At 41.6% G+C, this 14,720-nt stretch overlaps 1 protein-coding gene across 1 annotated transcript in view; it reads right to left on the reverse strand.

Moving 5' to 3' along the window:
• Positions 1 to 199: 199 nt before the first annotated feature.
• myo15ab (myosin XVAb) overlaps positions 200 to 14,720 on the reverse strand; it is a 50,159-nt gene continuing 35,638 nt past the window's right edge. Inside the window, exons 49-72 of the mRNA XM_076884749.1 lie at positions 13,511 to 13,626; positions 13,348 to 13,407; positions 13,128 to 13,203; positions 12,913 to 13,028; positions 12,689 to 12,807; positions 11,229 to 11,370; positions 10,916 to 11,027; positions 10,753 to 10,827; positions 7,968 to 8,173; positions 7,758 to 7,876; positions 7,045 to 7,114; positions 6,877 to 6,949; positions 6,521 to 6,594; positions 6,315 to 6,397; positions 6,099 to 6,229; positions 5,927 to 6,021; positions 4,910 to 4,987; positions 4,707 to 4,803; positions 3,583 to 3,743; positions 3,363 to 3,496; positions 1,372 to 1,499; positions 1,108 to 1,241; positions 838 to 978; positions 200 to 749 (exon numbers count right to left, since the gene is read on the reverse strand). Of these exons, the coding sequence (XP_076740864.1) occupies positions 648 to 749; positions 838 to 978; positions 1,108 to 1,241; positions 1,372 to 1,499; positions 3,363 to 3,496; positions 3,583 to 3,743; positions 4,707 to 4,803; positions 4,910 to 4,987; positions 5,927 to 6,021; positions 6,099 to 6,229; positions 6,315 to 6,397; positions 6,521 to 6,594; positions 6,877 to 6,949; positions 7,045 to 7,114; positions 7,758 to 7,876; positions 7,968 to 8,173; positions 10,753 to 10,827; positions 10,916 to 11,027; positions 11,229 to 11,370; positions 12,689 to 12,807; positions 12,913 to 13,028; positions 13,128 to 13,203; positions 13,348 to 13,407; positions 13,511 to 13,626 (2,642 nt within the window). The 3' untranslated portion in view covers positions 200 to 647. The remainder of the gene's footprint in view (positions 750 to 837; positions 979 to 1,107; positions 1,242 to 1,371; positions 1,500 to 3,362; positions 3,497 to 3,582; positions 3,744 to 4,706; positions 4,804 to 4,909; positions 4,988 to 5,926; positions 6,022 to 6,098; positions 6,230 to 6,314; positions 6,398 to 6,520; positions 6,595 to 6,876; positions 6,950 to 7,044; positions 7,115 to 7,757; positions 7,877 to 7,967; positions 8,174 to 10,752; positions 10,828 to 10,915; positions 11,028 to 11,228; positions 11,371 to 12,688; positions 12,808 to 12,912; positions 13,029 to 13,127; positions 13,204 to 13,347; positions 13,408 to 13,510; positions 13,627 to 14,720) is intronic.

Below are 14,720 nucleotides of genomic sequence, written 5' to 3' on the forward strand. Positions count from 1 at the left end.
CGCTATAGAGTTTGGAAGCAAGCAGTATTCAGCTTAACTCTCGCACACTGAAACAATGTATATTTTTAATATTATGTGTGTAAACAATGAAGTCAGTAAATACCTGATTAGGAGAAAGGTTGCTGATTAAATATTTCACTTTTTCCCCAGCAGTGTATAGTTATGCACGTAATATAATAATCACTGAAGAAGTTCACAATTGTTTTTAAAAACCCTGATTTATTGTGATTTATATATAATGTTTCTTGTTTTGATTTTTTTTAACAAAATGGGCATTATCAAGGGCTGAATATAACAATAAAGAGTACAGTCAACTGTACTTATAAAAAAATATAAAACATGTAGCCTATCAGTTATAAAACTTTGTGAAGACACGACACCGGCCCTGCAAAGCCTCCCCACATTTCATTTACAGCTTCTGTACACATAAAACAGTTAAGTGCAATTATTAATGAGTCACACAGATAGAAAAACAGGAAATTCGTCCAGTATTGAGATCCATTCTTGTTCTGCACTCATAGAAAGTGACCTCACATTTGTGTGTGCGAGATACATATAGCAAACACCTTAAGCTGAGAAGAGGTAGGCTATTTATGAAGGTCTCATGTACATTAGCGAGAGCATGTGCACTCGTGAAAGTTTGTGCGTTACAGCATGGTGATTTCGCTGGGTGGCAGAGTGAGCCTCTTCTCCCGCACTGACATCATGTTTTCCACCTGCATGGCGACGACTCGACACAGTTCCAGGCCCTGAGGATGAAGAAAGAGTGGATCAGAGCCCGAAAGCTGTCTGGCTAAAGATGATCAAGATTCTTTAGATGTGTGGTTTGCATAATACCTGCTCCAGCTGTAGCTGAATGACACGTTGTGCATTCATATCCCCTAAGGTGAGGTCTACATAAGGGTAACTGGTCCCAGCAGTGGGTCTCTGGGTGCGGGTGGACTGTATATCCGCCAGGGGGACCAGTGCCATCATCTCCTGCATGACAGAGACTAAACTTTTACAGCTGTCTGCTGAAATTACAGCTCTGCATATGAGTTCATCTTCTCGTCACGATGCGCTGAGTCATAAGCCGACCAAAGGTGTGTGTGTGTGCGCGCTCCTTACATGGGTATTTTTGTGGAGGAAGTGGAGACCGTGTTGATTGACAGCAACGATACTGGGAGCGTAAAAGGTGGTGGAGCTGCTGCTGTGGATGTAGAAGAACGAAGAGCCGAACATGGGGAATGCACTGACCAGGCCTGAAAGCGCACAAGAAAAATTTGAGTAAATTTTCAATCTTGGGGTGAAGCAGTTGAGTTTTAGTTTAACACATTACTGTAGACCACCAGGTGTTCCTGCAGCGCTTCTTAATGTCCACAGCAATCTTACCCAGAAACTGTGCTCGGGCCTGGTGCGGGTTCAGTGCCTGCTGCATATGCTGTGTCGCCATGGTAACCCACTGCTGGGGTGGCTGCTTTTTGAAGAGAGGTGTGGCGATGTACTCCGATAATTCGTGTCTGCAGGAGAGGGAGAACAGAAACAGAGTATCAGATAAACAGCAGTCTGTTTCACTCTGTGATTTCCCACATTTCTCCAGAAGAGTTTTACAACTCAGTGAGCTGCTCTTCCCCGCTTTAGGCTGTGTGTGTGTGTCTGTGTGTGTCTGTGTGTGTGTCTGTGTATGGGGGAGGAAGGATCGAGGATAACAGCGGTTAGAGCAAGAAGTCATATAAGAGTTTTTACAGTTGAGAAAGTAGAAAAGCAGTCATGCCTTTTAAACACAATAACTGGTGACTGCACCACAGTCTGTGCCTGCATTTACTAAACTGCTGCAAGTCGAGTCAGAATCCTCCACTTAAACATTAACATTATACAAGATTTTACTCTGTTTTCTTTTATGCAGGCCATTTTATGAGGTCTTTACTCTTAATTTTTCAGCTTGACACTAAATTCTCGTTCCTTTATTTCACACTTTAATTGCTGTAATTTCTCACCACTAAAATGAGCATTAATACTACATTATAGATATAAAAGACCACAACAAATTTGGTCATTGTAGGGTGTATTACCAAAGTTTTTGATGGGAACAGAATTATTTCATTTTAAAGTCTAACCCATCCAGAAATCCTGGGGAAAGTGTTCATTCAACGTTCAAATATCAAGAATAACTTAGTTAACAAGTTATAATATTTAAAGGCAAAAACAAAACCGAAGTTAGACAAACATAAAGAATGTATAGAAACATGCTGACACTGTTTTTACATCATGAATGACTTCCATCTACAGTCACTGAACACTTTATTAGGTACATCTTATTAATACCAGGCTGGATCTCTTTTGCCTTCAGGACTGCCTTCATTGTTTGTGGCAAAGATCCAACAAGCTGCTGGAACCATTCCACAAAGATTTTGGTTCATATTAACATGACAGTATCAAAGAGGTGCTGCACATTTGTCAGCTGCAAATACAATATGAGAATTTCTCAATCTACCACATCCCAAAGGTGTACAGTGAACTCATTGTCATGTTCATGAAACCAGTTTACGATGTTCTGAGCTTTTAGGCATGGTGCGTTATCCTGCTGGAAGCAGCCATCAGAAGATGGGTACACTGTGGCCATAAAGGGATAGACGCGATCAGGAATAACATTCAGGTGGGCTGGGATGCTTGAAGAAAATAAGCCATTACACCTGCAGGATAAATTGTTGACAGGATGGATCCATACTTGTACAAAGTGTATGCCAAATTCTGAATGTTATAACAGAAATCAGGTTTTACCAGACCAGATTTTGCCGATAATGGGCAAATTGTGCAAAAAAAATGTAGTTTCCTGTTCTTAGCTAACAAGAGTGCCACCCAGTGTTGTCATCTGCTGCCTGGAGCTTCTCTGTTTCAAGGTTCAGTGTGCTATGCATTCAGAGATGCTCTTCTCAGAACAGAACAGTCTGGCCAATCTGAACCAGAACTGTTGCTCGCAGAATATTTTCTCTTCTGTAGACCATTCTCTGAAAACGCTAGAGATCAGCAGATTAGCAGTTTCTGAAATACTCAGTTTAGCTCATCGGGCATGAACAACCATGCCACATTCAGTCATTTAAATTAACTTTCTTCAACCATGTTTATCTGCCTAAATGCACAGAGTTGGAGCTAATTGCTAGTTGCTAATATTTTCTTTTAATTGGGATTTGTTTGACATCAGGATTGTTAAAGTACAATAAGTTTGTGTTTTCAGGACAATGATTATCACTAAAGTAAATTGTTCAGAACAAAGTAAGTATGTAAAATTAAGTAAAATTGAACTCCAGGTTAAATTTAAAGTCCTCTTTGGGGCTCATTAGAATTAAACTATAACCACTTTCTCAGTGCTGCTGTTTCCTCACATGCTGGGAATGAAGATGTTGTCTTTGGCTCGGTGCTGCAAAGCTGCCAGTTTGGAGATCTGGTGAAACTGTTGATCGCTCACTTTTCCATGTGGAAGAACATTCAGCAGACCCTTACAGTAGTCTGGAAGGATCTAAATAATCACAAAAACAGGGTTATGCACACATGCATACACACAGGTAAACAGCAGCTACCGAGTATGTGCAGCAAATGTTGTACCTGGTTATAGTGCATGGCCACACAGAGCTCATTGTCAAACTTGAGCGGCTGAGTCCAGACGACTCGCCTGAACCAGAAGCTGTAGCCGGTGTCGACTAACTCGGCCTCTGTCGCCACATCCAGGATGTACTCATGCTTGTTCAAAGGACGCACATTCTGACCTGAACATGCAAATATGCAAAGTTTTTACACAGTGGACGTGCATATTTTCACACTGGCCACTGCTCAGCCCCCAAAAAGGAGTTAAAACTATTGATACTCGTGTTCTGAAATGTGCTGTGCAGCCCCATGCTGCGTGACCTGCTGTGCTTCGGAAAAGCGCAGGAGTCAGAGCAGCTGCCAGCTGTTATCATGTGGAGATATTTAATGCTCAGGGAAGAAAAAAGACAACAATGGTGTTTGTGTATAAAGTATATGTACTGTGAGAGCATTTCAAGGGGCTTAAACATTAAATTATTGATAAAGCAGAAGGAAACGAGCCATAGGGCCGTTCTTCATCACTTGTGTTTTTAAATACACACAAAAAAATGTTTACTTTTAGAGGTACAGTCATGTGAAAGAAGGTGCCCCTTCCTCAAATGATAAGGTTTTACAGATCACGACATAAAAATAAAAAATATAACATATTACACTTTGGCTAATTTACCTGCCTTCTCTGGCAGACCAGTCTTCCTGAGTTAAAATCCTGAGCATACTCGTTAATAAACCTTTTGAAATTGCAAAGCTGTCGGTCTCCAGGTTGTGTTTGAGTCCAGGAAACTGAGTTTCCTTGATTGGCTATGGCACTGCGTTGAATGTTTTCCACTTGTGAATAATCTTTCTCACTGTTGAATGGTGGATGTCAAATAGTTTGGAAATTTAAGCCCTTCCAGAGTTAACTCACACCAAAATGCTGCAGATGAGCAACCTGCCGAAACTTCTGCTTTAATCGAGTGGATCTGATTAGCAGCAGCTGGCTGCTTCTTACCCCGTTAAGTCAGATAGAAACCATGACAGTTGTAATTAATTTTTCCGCACACTGCTTCTGCATTTTAGTGTAATTTTGGGTTTCTCAAAGAGCATAAATACAAAGTTTAATATGTATGTGTTTGTATGTGTTTGAGACAAGCTGCCCATGAGCATACCTCTATTGGTCACTAAAAATATGGCATATTCTTCCATAGCCTCCAGCTTGTGCAGACCCATCTCATAACACAGCTCCTCGATCACCTCCAGGGCAACCTAAAAAAACCAAAACCCAAACACAACAGTGTCAGTGCAGACACATGGATGCACTCGCTCTCATGATGCACACCAGTGATGGTGAAAGTGGCAGCTGAGCACTTACAGAGCAAGTTTTGATTTTCACATGACGTTCGATACCCCCGGGGAAGAGGAACAGCTGACGTTTTGAACTCCGTCCCGCCTGAGGAGGCACGAACACATACACATGTAATACACTGCTAGAGATTAAACTACACACACTGTATAAGTGGGGCTACTTCACAAGATCCTACACCCAATGAAACCTGTTTTTTTTTTAAAATTAACAGCATGTTTTTCTCTCATTAGGCTCTCCTGTTTGTAGCATTCAGCCCCCCAAGCCTGCTGGTTCCTCAATAAATCTTTTAAAGTGGCTTCCAAGTTGCATCCTTTAGTTATTTGCTAAAAAAGCTGGACGCTGCACTTTTTGCCAAGTATTGCTGAAACAGGAGAAAATTGTGCATTTGTTGGGAATTAGTCTCACACTAGAATCCCCAGAAGCGTGTCAGCCACTGCAACACTGTGGCTTTCTGATGTGTAATAGATTTTGGACAACAATCGAGTTCCCTGGCAAAGAGGGAGGGGAGAAAAAAAGCTTTGATTATTCAGACAATGCCTGCTGGTGGGATCCGACCATTGCTTGGTTTGATCTTTCATTCAATTTGTTGCCTATTACAATAAAATAGAATATAACTTTTCATCTTTCAAAAGCCAATTCAGTTCAGCCAGCTACCTCATTAACTTACTGCTTACATCAATAACAGTACTGTAACATAACATAATAGGAGTAAACTTCATTCTAATTCAAGGCAGACTGGGTTTGGAAATTGTGTCTGTCCTTATTCAGTTTGTAACAAAAAAAATATAGTGAACAAAGAGTGTACACACCCACAGAGGTGCAACGAAACAATGCAGACAGGAGCACAGCACTACTGAAGCGCTGGGGTAGCTTCAGCTTTGAATGCTCCCTAAACCTGACACCATTATTTTAGTACAATTTACAGCAAATAGTTTTGCTTTTTATTCATTTTATGCACAAATCAGCAAACGTGATAAACTGTGAGTGGAAACTTCGGGACATAAATTAAAGAGAGACACTGACCATCATAGCCTTCAGCTCCATGCTGTTGGGTGGAACAATGCGGCCGCCAAACTGGAACGTCTTCTTCAGATTCTGCTCGCACGCTTTAGCTATGCCTGCCAATTTTATAGGCAACGTTACACATTTACACTCACGGGACAGTAAAAGCTGTGTGTTTGTGCGCGCTCGTTACCCTGATACTGCACTCCTGCGCTGCGAGAGGCCTGCTGCAGGTATTTGAGGAGGAAGGGCTTGAGGACTTCAGAGCAGCAGTGGAAAGCAGTCAGGATGTACAGCAGCCGCCAGCCTCGCTGGCAACTGTCGCTGTGGAGCACAGGAGTGCACGCTCGGAATCACAGGCTCAGTGATGAAAGAGGCTTGTACCGTGTGTGTCGGTGTGCGGACTTACGGTTTGGAGCTGGTGTTAGTGGTAAGCTGTTTGAGGAGCTGGCAGTAAGCCTCATCCCTCATCAAGGAGAACTCTCTTATGAGCTGAGCGGTGGATGGACGCACACACATACACACAAAAATACATAGAACAGCATAAAAAGATTAGCCAGCTGTCAAAGAGAAAACAGCAGAGTAGACAAGGCGAAAAATGATCTGTATGTTTACCTTGAGGAAAGTGCTGACCACTTCCTGTTCTGTTAGCCCCCTTAATGGAGAGTCGCCCATGAAACGCATCATGGCTACATAAAATACATAACCAGGACACACACACACACGCACACCAACATTTAAACCTGAACTTCAGATGGTCAAATCACATAATGAAAAATTCCCCTCAAATCCTTTTTACGGGGAAAAAGCAGGAACCTCAGCTCTTGCTTTGCCGAGATGAACAGATATGCAGTAGATGGCACAGGATATGAGAACATCTCCTCTGAACAGAAGATCACTTGAAGCCCGGGTTGTAAAAAAAATCAGAAAATTATTAATGTAACTGAAGACGACAGAAGGTGAGAACTTACACAGGAAGAGATCGGCTGCCACTCTGTTCATGGCCGGGTCTGTGAACTCTATCAGAGATTCAGTCAGAGGCGTCTGCAAAGGTGAACACAGTACAAGAAAAGTTACGCGAACGACGCGGTGCGGCCGTAGTGTTACGACAGCAAAACTGAGAGCAAAGAAGAAGGCACCTTGGAAAACTTGATCATTTCAATGGGCTCCCGGGAGTCTCTGTTCTTGCTTTTGCTCTTCAGGGAATCTCTGTGAACACAGTCAGTCATGCCTCATGTTGCCTTTTAGTTCCAATAAAACAGCATTTATTTGAATTGCCTGAAAATTAGCAACCTTCAAATATGTATCTAAACAAGAGTACGCAAGCACTTTCGACACAACTGATTTCAGTGTACCTATGATGCAGATTAGTACCTCTCAGTGTTACATCATTTTAATATTCTATCATTGGAGCAGGACTTAGCATCGTAAATTGTATTTCAATGCAGAACTTGTGAACACAGGAGCGCCTAGCTCCTAAATGATTTTCAAAGTAACTCAAGTATTTTTGATTACTTTCGATGCCCCTTTCTGATGCTCCTTCTCGGGCCGTACCTCCTCATTTCACTCTTTTATCTTTGCCTAGTGAAATTTCTAACAGCAACAGGTTCGCTGTTCCTGCTGCTCAGCAGCTGCATCCACTTGAAGACTGTGCACTAAAATTAAGGAGACATTCTGTTGCTTCTAATGTTCTCACTCAGTGATAATTTTACATGAAAATACAGTGTTATTGTTAGGAAGTCTGGTGGCTTTGTCTATTCCCTGCTGATTACTAAGAACAAAAGATAACTAACACATCTTTTTCCTGTTCTGCTGTTAGAGCACGGTAAACTCATTCTGTGTTTTCCCTCACCCTTTCCCGCTGGGCGCCTGTCTGAAGTACTTCTTGGCAAACTCCAGCATGTCATATTTCGTGTCCTGCAGGGCGCTTTCATCCAGATCTCCATCAGCAAAGCCATCAACAGAGACCTTCTGAAAGGCAAAGAGTGACAGTGAAAAACAACCTGAATTCAGTTTGACAGAAAAACAAGCAATCTGTATGCGTGTGTGAGTGTCTGTGAACCTCAATTGTTTGATCTATCTCATGCGCGGCCATGGTGGATGCTACGGCGACAGCGACAGCTGATGACACAGCGAACTGTCCTGCTCCACCTCGAGGCTCCGACTTTCGGTCCAGTGGAAGTGACAGGAAGTCAGGAGGAGCGACGGGATGGACGCACTCGGCGGGGAATGCGCCGGAGCGGCCGAACACGGCGCCAAACTTCCAGCCTGATGCGCAGACAGAGCAGAGGGGTAACAAGGTGCAGGTGATGCAGGGCAAACAGCTGATTGTTCACTGTGCCTAAACAAGCTTTTGCTTTACTGCAAATCCTGATCGCTATCGGCCTTTCCTCTACCAGCAGGTCAGCTTTTCAATTAAAGTGGTCGGATCTTTATTTGCAGGCTTTGCATTCATTTACAAGATGTGATCCCCCTCCCACCTCTCTGCTGCCACACTGATAACCTGGCACAAAAGGCAGTCTCCTCTATAATTGTAGAGACATAAGGCTAACTTATCTGATATGGGGCAACCTCCAACCCTGATCCCAAACATGACATGGTGCTGCAGCAATCCTCGAAGCTAAGCGAGTGATGAAATTAATGCTGCAATATTCAATAGTTTAACCTGTCAGCTGGCTCATAGTTTCCAGAGACGCCGTTTGTTTTTTTCTTTTTCAGACTTATGTGAAAACTGGTTCAGTTTTCTGAGGAGAAGAAGCAAAGTTAGAAGCATGCAGTTGTCATTTGTCAAACCAAGATTCATCCATCAGACTACCAGATAGAGAAATAAAATTAATCAATCCACAGAATATGTTTTGACTGCTCTAGAGTCCTGAGACACTTCATCTGACAGCTGGCATTTTGCTCAGTGATGTAAAGCTTGCATGCAGCTGGACAGCCATGGAAACCTATGCCACAGTTTCCATGGCTCCATAAATACAGATTTCGTATTTATGATAATGCCAGAGGAGGTTTGGAGCTCAACCCATCAACCTGCTCTGTAAGTTTACACCAAGTTTCTGTGGTTCCTAAATGCTTCCACTTTGCAACAGTACATGTTGCAGTTGATTGGGAAATATCTATGAGTGAAGAAATGTCACCAACTGACTTGTAGCAAAGCTACCATCCTATGACAGCTCCACACCCAAATTTAGGAAACCCTTTAGAACAGGAGTGTCAAACTTAAGACCCGGAGGAAGAAATCAACAAGGACTCCAATCTCGCCCACCTGATGGCTTTGGAAATGTGAAGGAGGGTTTAAATTGTGTACTTTAAAATACAGCATTCCACTGATAAAGACCTCCCTGTGGCCATTCTTACTACACCAAAGTAATTATGTAAAAGATAAACAAAAAAATGAGAGAAAACCCATTTTTTCCACTATCTACAATAGAAATCTCAGTCTGATTTTTGCAATAGACCAACAGTAAGATAAAAAGAAACAGAATTTCCTGTGAATTAATGAAAAAATTTTTGTAATTACAGGTCAGTCTGGGGATTATCGTGCTGACAGATGTCTTTTATTTACTTAATTTCTTTATCATGCAGGAAAGAAATGAGTTGAACTGTTGAACTTTCCTTCTTTTTTTGCTTATATTACGATATTTGACAGATTTAATGTGCAGTTAAACTTCTTTACAGTGACAAAAAGGGAGGTTTACTCTTAGATGAAAGTAAGCAGTATGTGGCCTATTACATAAAATGAGTTGGATATCCCTTCTGTAGACTGACCCATTCTTTCACATATTTTTGTATGGCCAGACTGCATAGCTAGGTGCATGATTTTATACTCCTGTGGCAATATGACTGAAAAAAACCTGAATTGTTAATCTTCCAATTTTGATATAGTGCTCAAAAACAATGTTGCTTTCCTTTCTAAAAATAAATAAAACTGTTTTAGCTTTTCATGTGGCTATAAGGTCAAGTTTAACATCCTCAAGCAGTAAACAGGGCCGGGGACCAACTCAAAGAGAAGTGACAGAAGTAACTGGATAAGAAAACCGTTGTGTCTCAACTTTGGAGATCATCTTGTTTCAGGCAGAAGTAAAAGAAACGTCGGCTTATAGGGACCAGCACTTTGCCACAAGGTCAGCAGTAAGTCCCTTTTTGTGTTTCATAAGAACACACGCAATGAATCTTAAAAAAGAAAAAACAAACACACATTTCAGGCACGTAGTTGATGAAAAATGTTTTATGCAGCCCATAAATCAACTTAACATTAAAGGTTAATTTATGTAAAAATATAGCTTTTTATGCTACCATTTAAAGACTGTGGTTGAATGAGAGCGGTCTCAATGGCGCAGGCAGAATTCACATGAATAAAACATGAGCATGGAGTGCTATATGAGCAATTTATAAGTTCTGAATTTAAGACCCCGAAAAACAAAACCAATACGTCAGATTAAATTAGAAATATGTGCGCAAACTTCTGCTGTAGTTTGTCTTATCCACTGACTGCTTGACGTGACATTTGTGATCCCATTTCATCTTTTATGTCCTCAAGAAAACACATAAATCAATAGTTTTGGAACTGCATTGCAGTCATCCATCTGGAAAATAATATTCTGATACAATATTGTATTTAAAGAGTGCCGCAGGCGCCATCAACACGACTGCAGCTATTCTTCCCTGGCTTTAAAAATACCCTCACATCCCCAGGGTACACAGCGCAGCATAGGTTAGTAAATCCTTTAAAACCGTCATTTTGAATTGTCGCTTTGTTTATATTTGGGCCTCGTCCAACATCTGGGAACTCTGTGCAAAACTGATTGTTTTTTGTTATTAAAATAACAGGATTTCATAAATACCAAAGTCCTGAGTGTCTCTTTTGAGCTCCTCCAAAAACACAACCTTCTTCCTCACCACGCAGCCATAGCTGTACCCTGGAGAATGAGCAAAGGCAAATATGAGCTCATGAGTCTGCCGCAGATTCACACAGAATACAGCGTGACTTCCACACCAGTGCCTCACCTTTCTCCAGCCCATCCATAACCTGGAGCCTGATGATGTCACCTTTATGGAAACTGAGCATCGAGCGTTCATCTGTAACAAAGTTACGCTCTGCAATCACGTAGTCTGAGTCCTTGAGGGGGAAAAGGGGAAAAACACAGAAAAAAGAGCTTATTTTTGGTTTTTCTTTCTTTTTTTTTAAACAGCTCAAATACCTGCGTATGTTTTATATGTGTAATTGTTGTTTATCTTTGTGTATCTGGACGTTGGTATAACCTACTTAAGCTGAATGTTTCAGGTGAATTGTGTGTGTGTGTGTGTGTGTGCTTTGTACCTTTTTGATCTCATTGATGAACATGTCTATGAGGTGTTTGACTTGTGGTGCCTTGGTTGAGAACAGTATGAGCTTCTCATTGGTCAGATTGAACTCCAGCATGTTCTCAGATGGGATGGTCACAAACAGGATGTCGGCATAGCTGGAAAAAAAGCGGAGTAAATATTTTAACAACAAACAACAAAAACAAAACAAAATAAAACACACTATCAGACAACAGATTGGTGAGAGCTTGGAGATACAGGACTGTCTAAAAGTCTCGAGGCAACCGTCATTTCTTCTCAATTTTTTTAGGTGGTCTGGTTCTCCAGGCTTTCTGAAGACCATTCAAAGTTTTCCTTTGAACATTGGCTGGTTTTTCCCCTCATTTTCAGTCCTTTTCAGAGGAATGTTTTTTTGCGGCCTGATATATAAAGACATAATTGATTTCTTCAGTTTCATATACAAAAAAAGAAGCCAAAGAATAAAAGAAGTGTCAGGTAAGAAACTATCGATAGCAGAAAGTCATGTCCTAATAAATAGGAAAAACTATTCACTGACAATGGAAATGGTGACAGTGGAAAGAAGAAGCCATGAAGGAAAACAGGGAGAAAAGGCTGAGGCATGGACTGAAAATCAGCAGCAGCAGCAACAGGTCTAATGGAGTCCATCCATTCTCTTCCGCTTACCCTTGTTAGGGTTGCAGGGCTGCTGGAGCCTATCCCAGCTAACTTAGGGCAAGAGGCAGGATACACCCTGGACAGGTCACCAGTCTGTCGCAGTGCTAACACACAGAGACAGACAACCATTCACACTCACATTCACAACTATGCAGTTTAGAGTTACTAATTAACCTAACCCCAGTAACTGCATATCTTTGGACTGCAGGAGGAAGCAAGAGTACCGGGACTCTGGGAGAACCCACACAAACACAGAGGGAACATGCAAACTCCACAAAGAGCCCTCTTGCTGTGAGGCAACAGTGCTAATTCGTTTGAGATGGGTTAGCACCAAATTTGAAAGTTTTTGGTCATCAGTATGTATAGAGGAGATCAAATGAGAGGTACAACAGTGAGTGCCTATAGCCATCTGTAAAGTAAAGGCATAACTGGACAGAAAAGTGAAAAACTATCAGTCACGGATTAGCTTCCCCAAGGCCCAGACCTCAACAGACCTCTTTTAAGCAGTGTGGGATCATATCAGCAGAGAACAGAAGGCAACCAACATCCTAAGAAGAGCTCTGAATGTCCTTCAAGGAGCCTGGAGAACTATTCCTGAATACTTCTTAAAGACAAGATGAGAAAGGTTTCCTAAGAGAGTTCAGGCTGTGTTAACAACTAAAGGTGTTCACACCAAATACTGACTGTCAAGATTGTTAGAATTGTGCAAATGTTGCTTGTTGCATTATGTGCTGTATTTCCGTGTATGTTTGGTGTATTTGTCTGTGACATAAATCTACACAGAGACAAACAAGCACATACGTGTACGGTCTTAGGACTCGGAAGTAGTCTGGAGCTGTAGCACTGCTTTTTACAGTCTTTAGCAGTTTGATTCCACTGTGGGACACTGACAATACCTGCACCCCCGTTCCTACACTACCCTGCAGAAATGTAGACAGAAAAAATATAAAAAAGTGTTATTAAAAATGAAAATTCCCCACCGACTCAGAAATCATACTGCCCTAAGGATTCACCGCCAGGCTCACCGAGGCTGGGAAGAGTCGGGAGAAGTATATTTCCCAGGTTTCCCTGGCTGCTGTGACAACAGTTTTCTTTACGTGCTCCTCCACTGGATCCATATTCTGTCTGACGCCGTGCTTAGCTGCCATTTGCACAAAAAGACACACACAAACTCATGAATGTCAAAGAGATTCAAGCATACGATCTTAAAAAATGTCTCCCGGAAGAACAGACAGACTACCAAAAAGAGCTTTCATTTTCTGCCTTTCATCCCGGGTGACGCGAACACACGCCTCTGACAAGGTGTCATTTACTATCTGGAGGACAGAGGAGAGCAGAGAAGAGGAATTGTTAGAAATTATTAAGACGAATCTTTCTATGATCTTTGCGTTATTAGTTAAACTTATTGAGCTCAAATGGGTTGGAAATTTAAAAAAGAAAGAAAAGAAAAGAAAAGTTACCTGTTTGAAAATTAGATCCAGCACCAGGGGACTGTTGAAGCTGTCTTTGGGATAAAATACCTGTGAAGGAAAGGAAATGCGGTAGGAAACGTGGTTTAATAGTGAGGAGATACAGGTCAGAATAAGTGGAATTTTTAGGATTTATATTTGTATATGTGCTCACTTCCTTCCTCAGATACAGCCTCCAGGGAACATTGGTGTAGGTGTAGTGCTCTTCATTGGTCCTCTGATGAAGCTGCGTCTGGATAGTTTGTGTCTCTACTGGAAGTTCTCGAGAGACTGCATAAAACAGGTCAGATTATGTCTGTGTTACCTCCAGTCAACACTCTTATTTATACATGAGGATAGAGATGAGACTGTGCTCAGGCAAACCTGTGCTTTAAGCTACGCAAAGAAACTTTGCATTTCACTGCCCTCCTTTCCCTGACGTCCAGAGTAATTTATTATAGTTATCTATTTTGACGTTACAAAATGCAAGCATGACACAAAAGAAAGCAGTTTAACAACTGCTTGCAATGTTAAGACACCTTAAAATCTAAAAGATCATGTGTGGATCACAGAAACACAGAGTGAGGCAAGCAAATGATCTGACAGGACTATTTATACACATTGGGCTAACTGGGAACAAGGAATAGGAGGGGAAACCAGACAAGGGTGTTTATGCTCCCCATTTCTGTTTAGCACCCTAACCTGTGCTAGTTAGCACTCCACAGTATAGGGGAGGCTAATGTGAAGGCATTGAAGTGAATCTTTATGTCTGCTATTAGTTCACTACAGAAAATAGGGAAAACTCATTCCAACATTTTGTAAACCTTTTTTTTTAACAGAAAGTCAAACGTTTCTAATAGTTCAGAATCTATGTGCCGTCAGGGTCATGTGGGGTCTCACTGCTGGCTTGCTGTGACAGTCCCATTTCACAGCTGTCAATATCCTGACCTTTAGAGAGCTATTACAGTTGTCTCAGCTATTACTTAGTGTTTACAAGCAGGTAGTGTGGGATGTCAGGAAAATTACAACTGACAGTCAAGATACAAAAGCAAGCTGTTAAATGGCAAAGTGAAGAATACTAAAAGTCTAAAAGAACATACAGATCACAGAAAAACAGGGGGAGGAGACCAATGATCTGAGAGGGATTAAGAGGAGTCAAGACTATTTATACACACTGGGTTAACTGAGAACAAGGAACAGGGGGGGAAATTAGACACAGGTGAAAACATTCAGGAAGCAGGAAAAACGCTAATGCAGGGCAGGAAAGAAACCCAAGTGTTAAGTAAAAGTGGAAAGAGAATTAATGCAGACTCTGCATTAAACAAAAGAAATTACTCAGGTGGAACCATGGCATTAAGACAGAAACAAGAAAGATGGAGGAGCAG

The sequence above is a fragment of the Maylandia zebra genome, linkage group LG6, assembly GCF_041146795.1.
Source record: "Maylandia zebra isolate NMK-2024a linkage group LG6, Mzebra_GT3a, whole genome shotgun sequence".
NCBI classification, from domain to species: domain Eukaryota; kingdom Metazoa; phylum Chordata; class Actinopteri; order Cichliformes; family Cichlidae; genus Maylandia; species Maylandia zebra.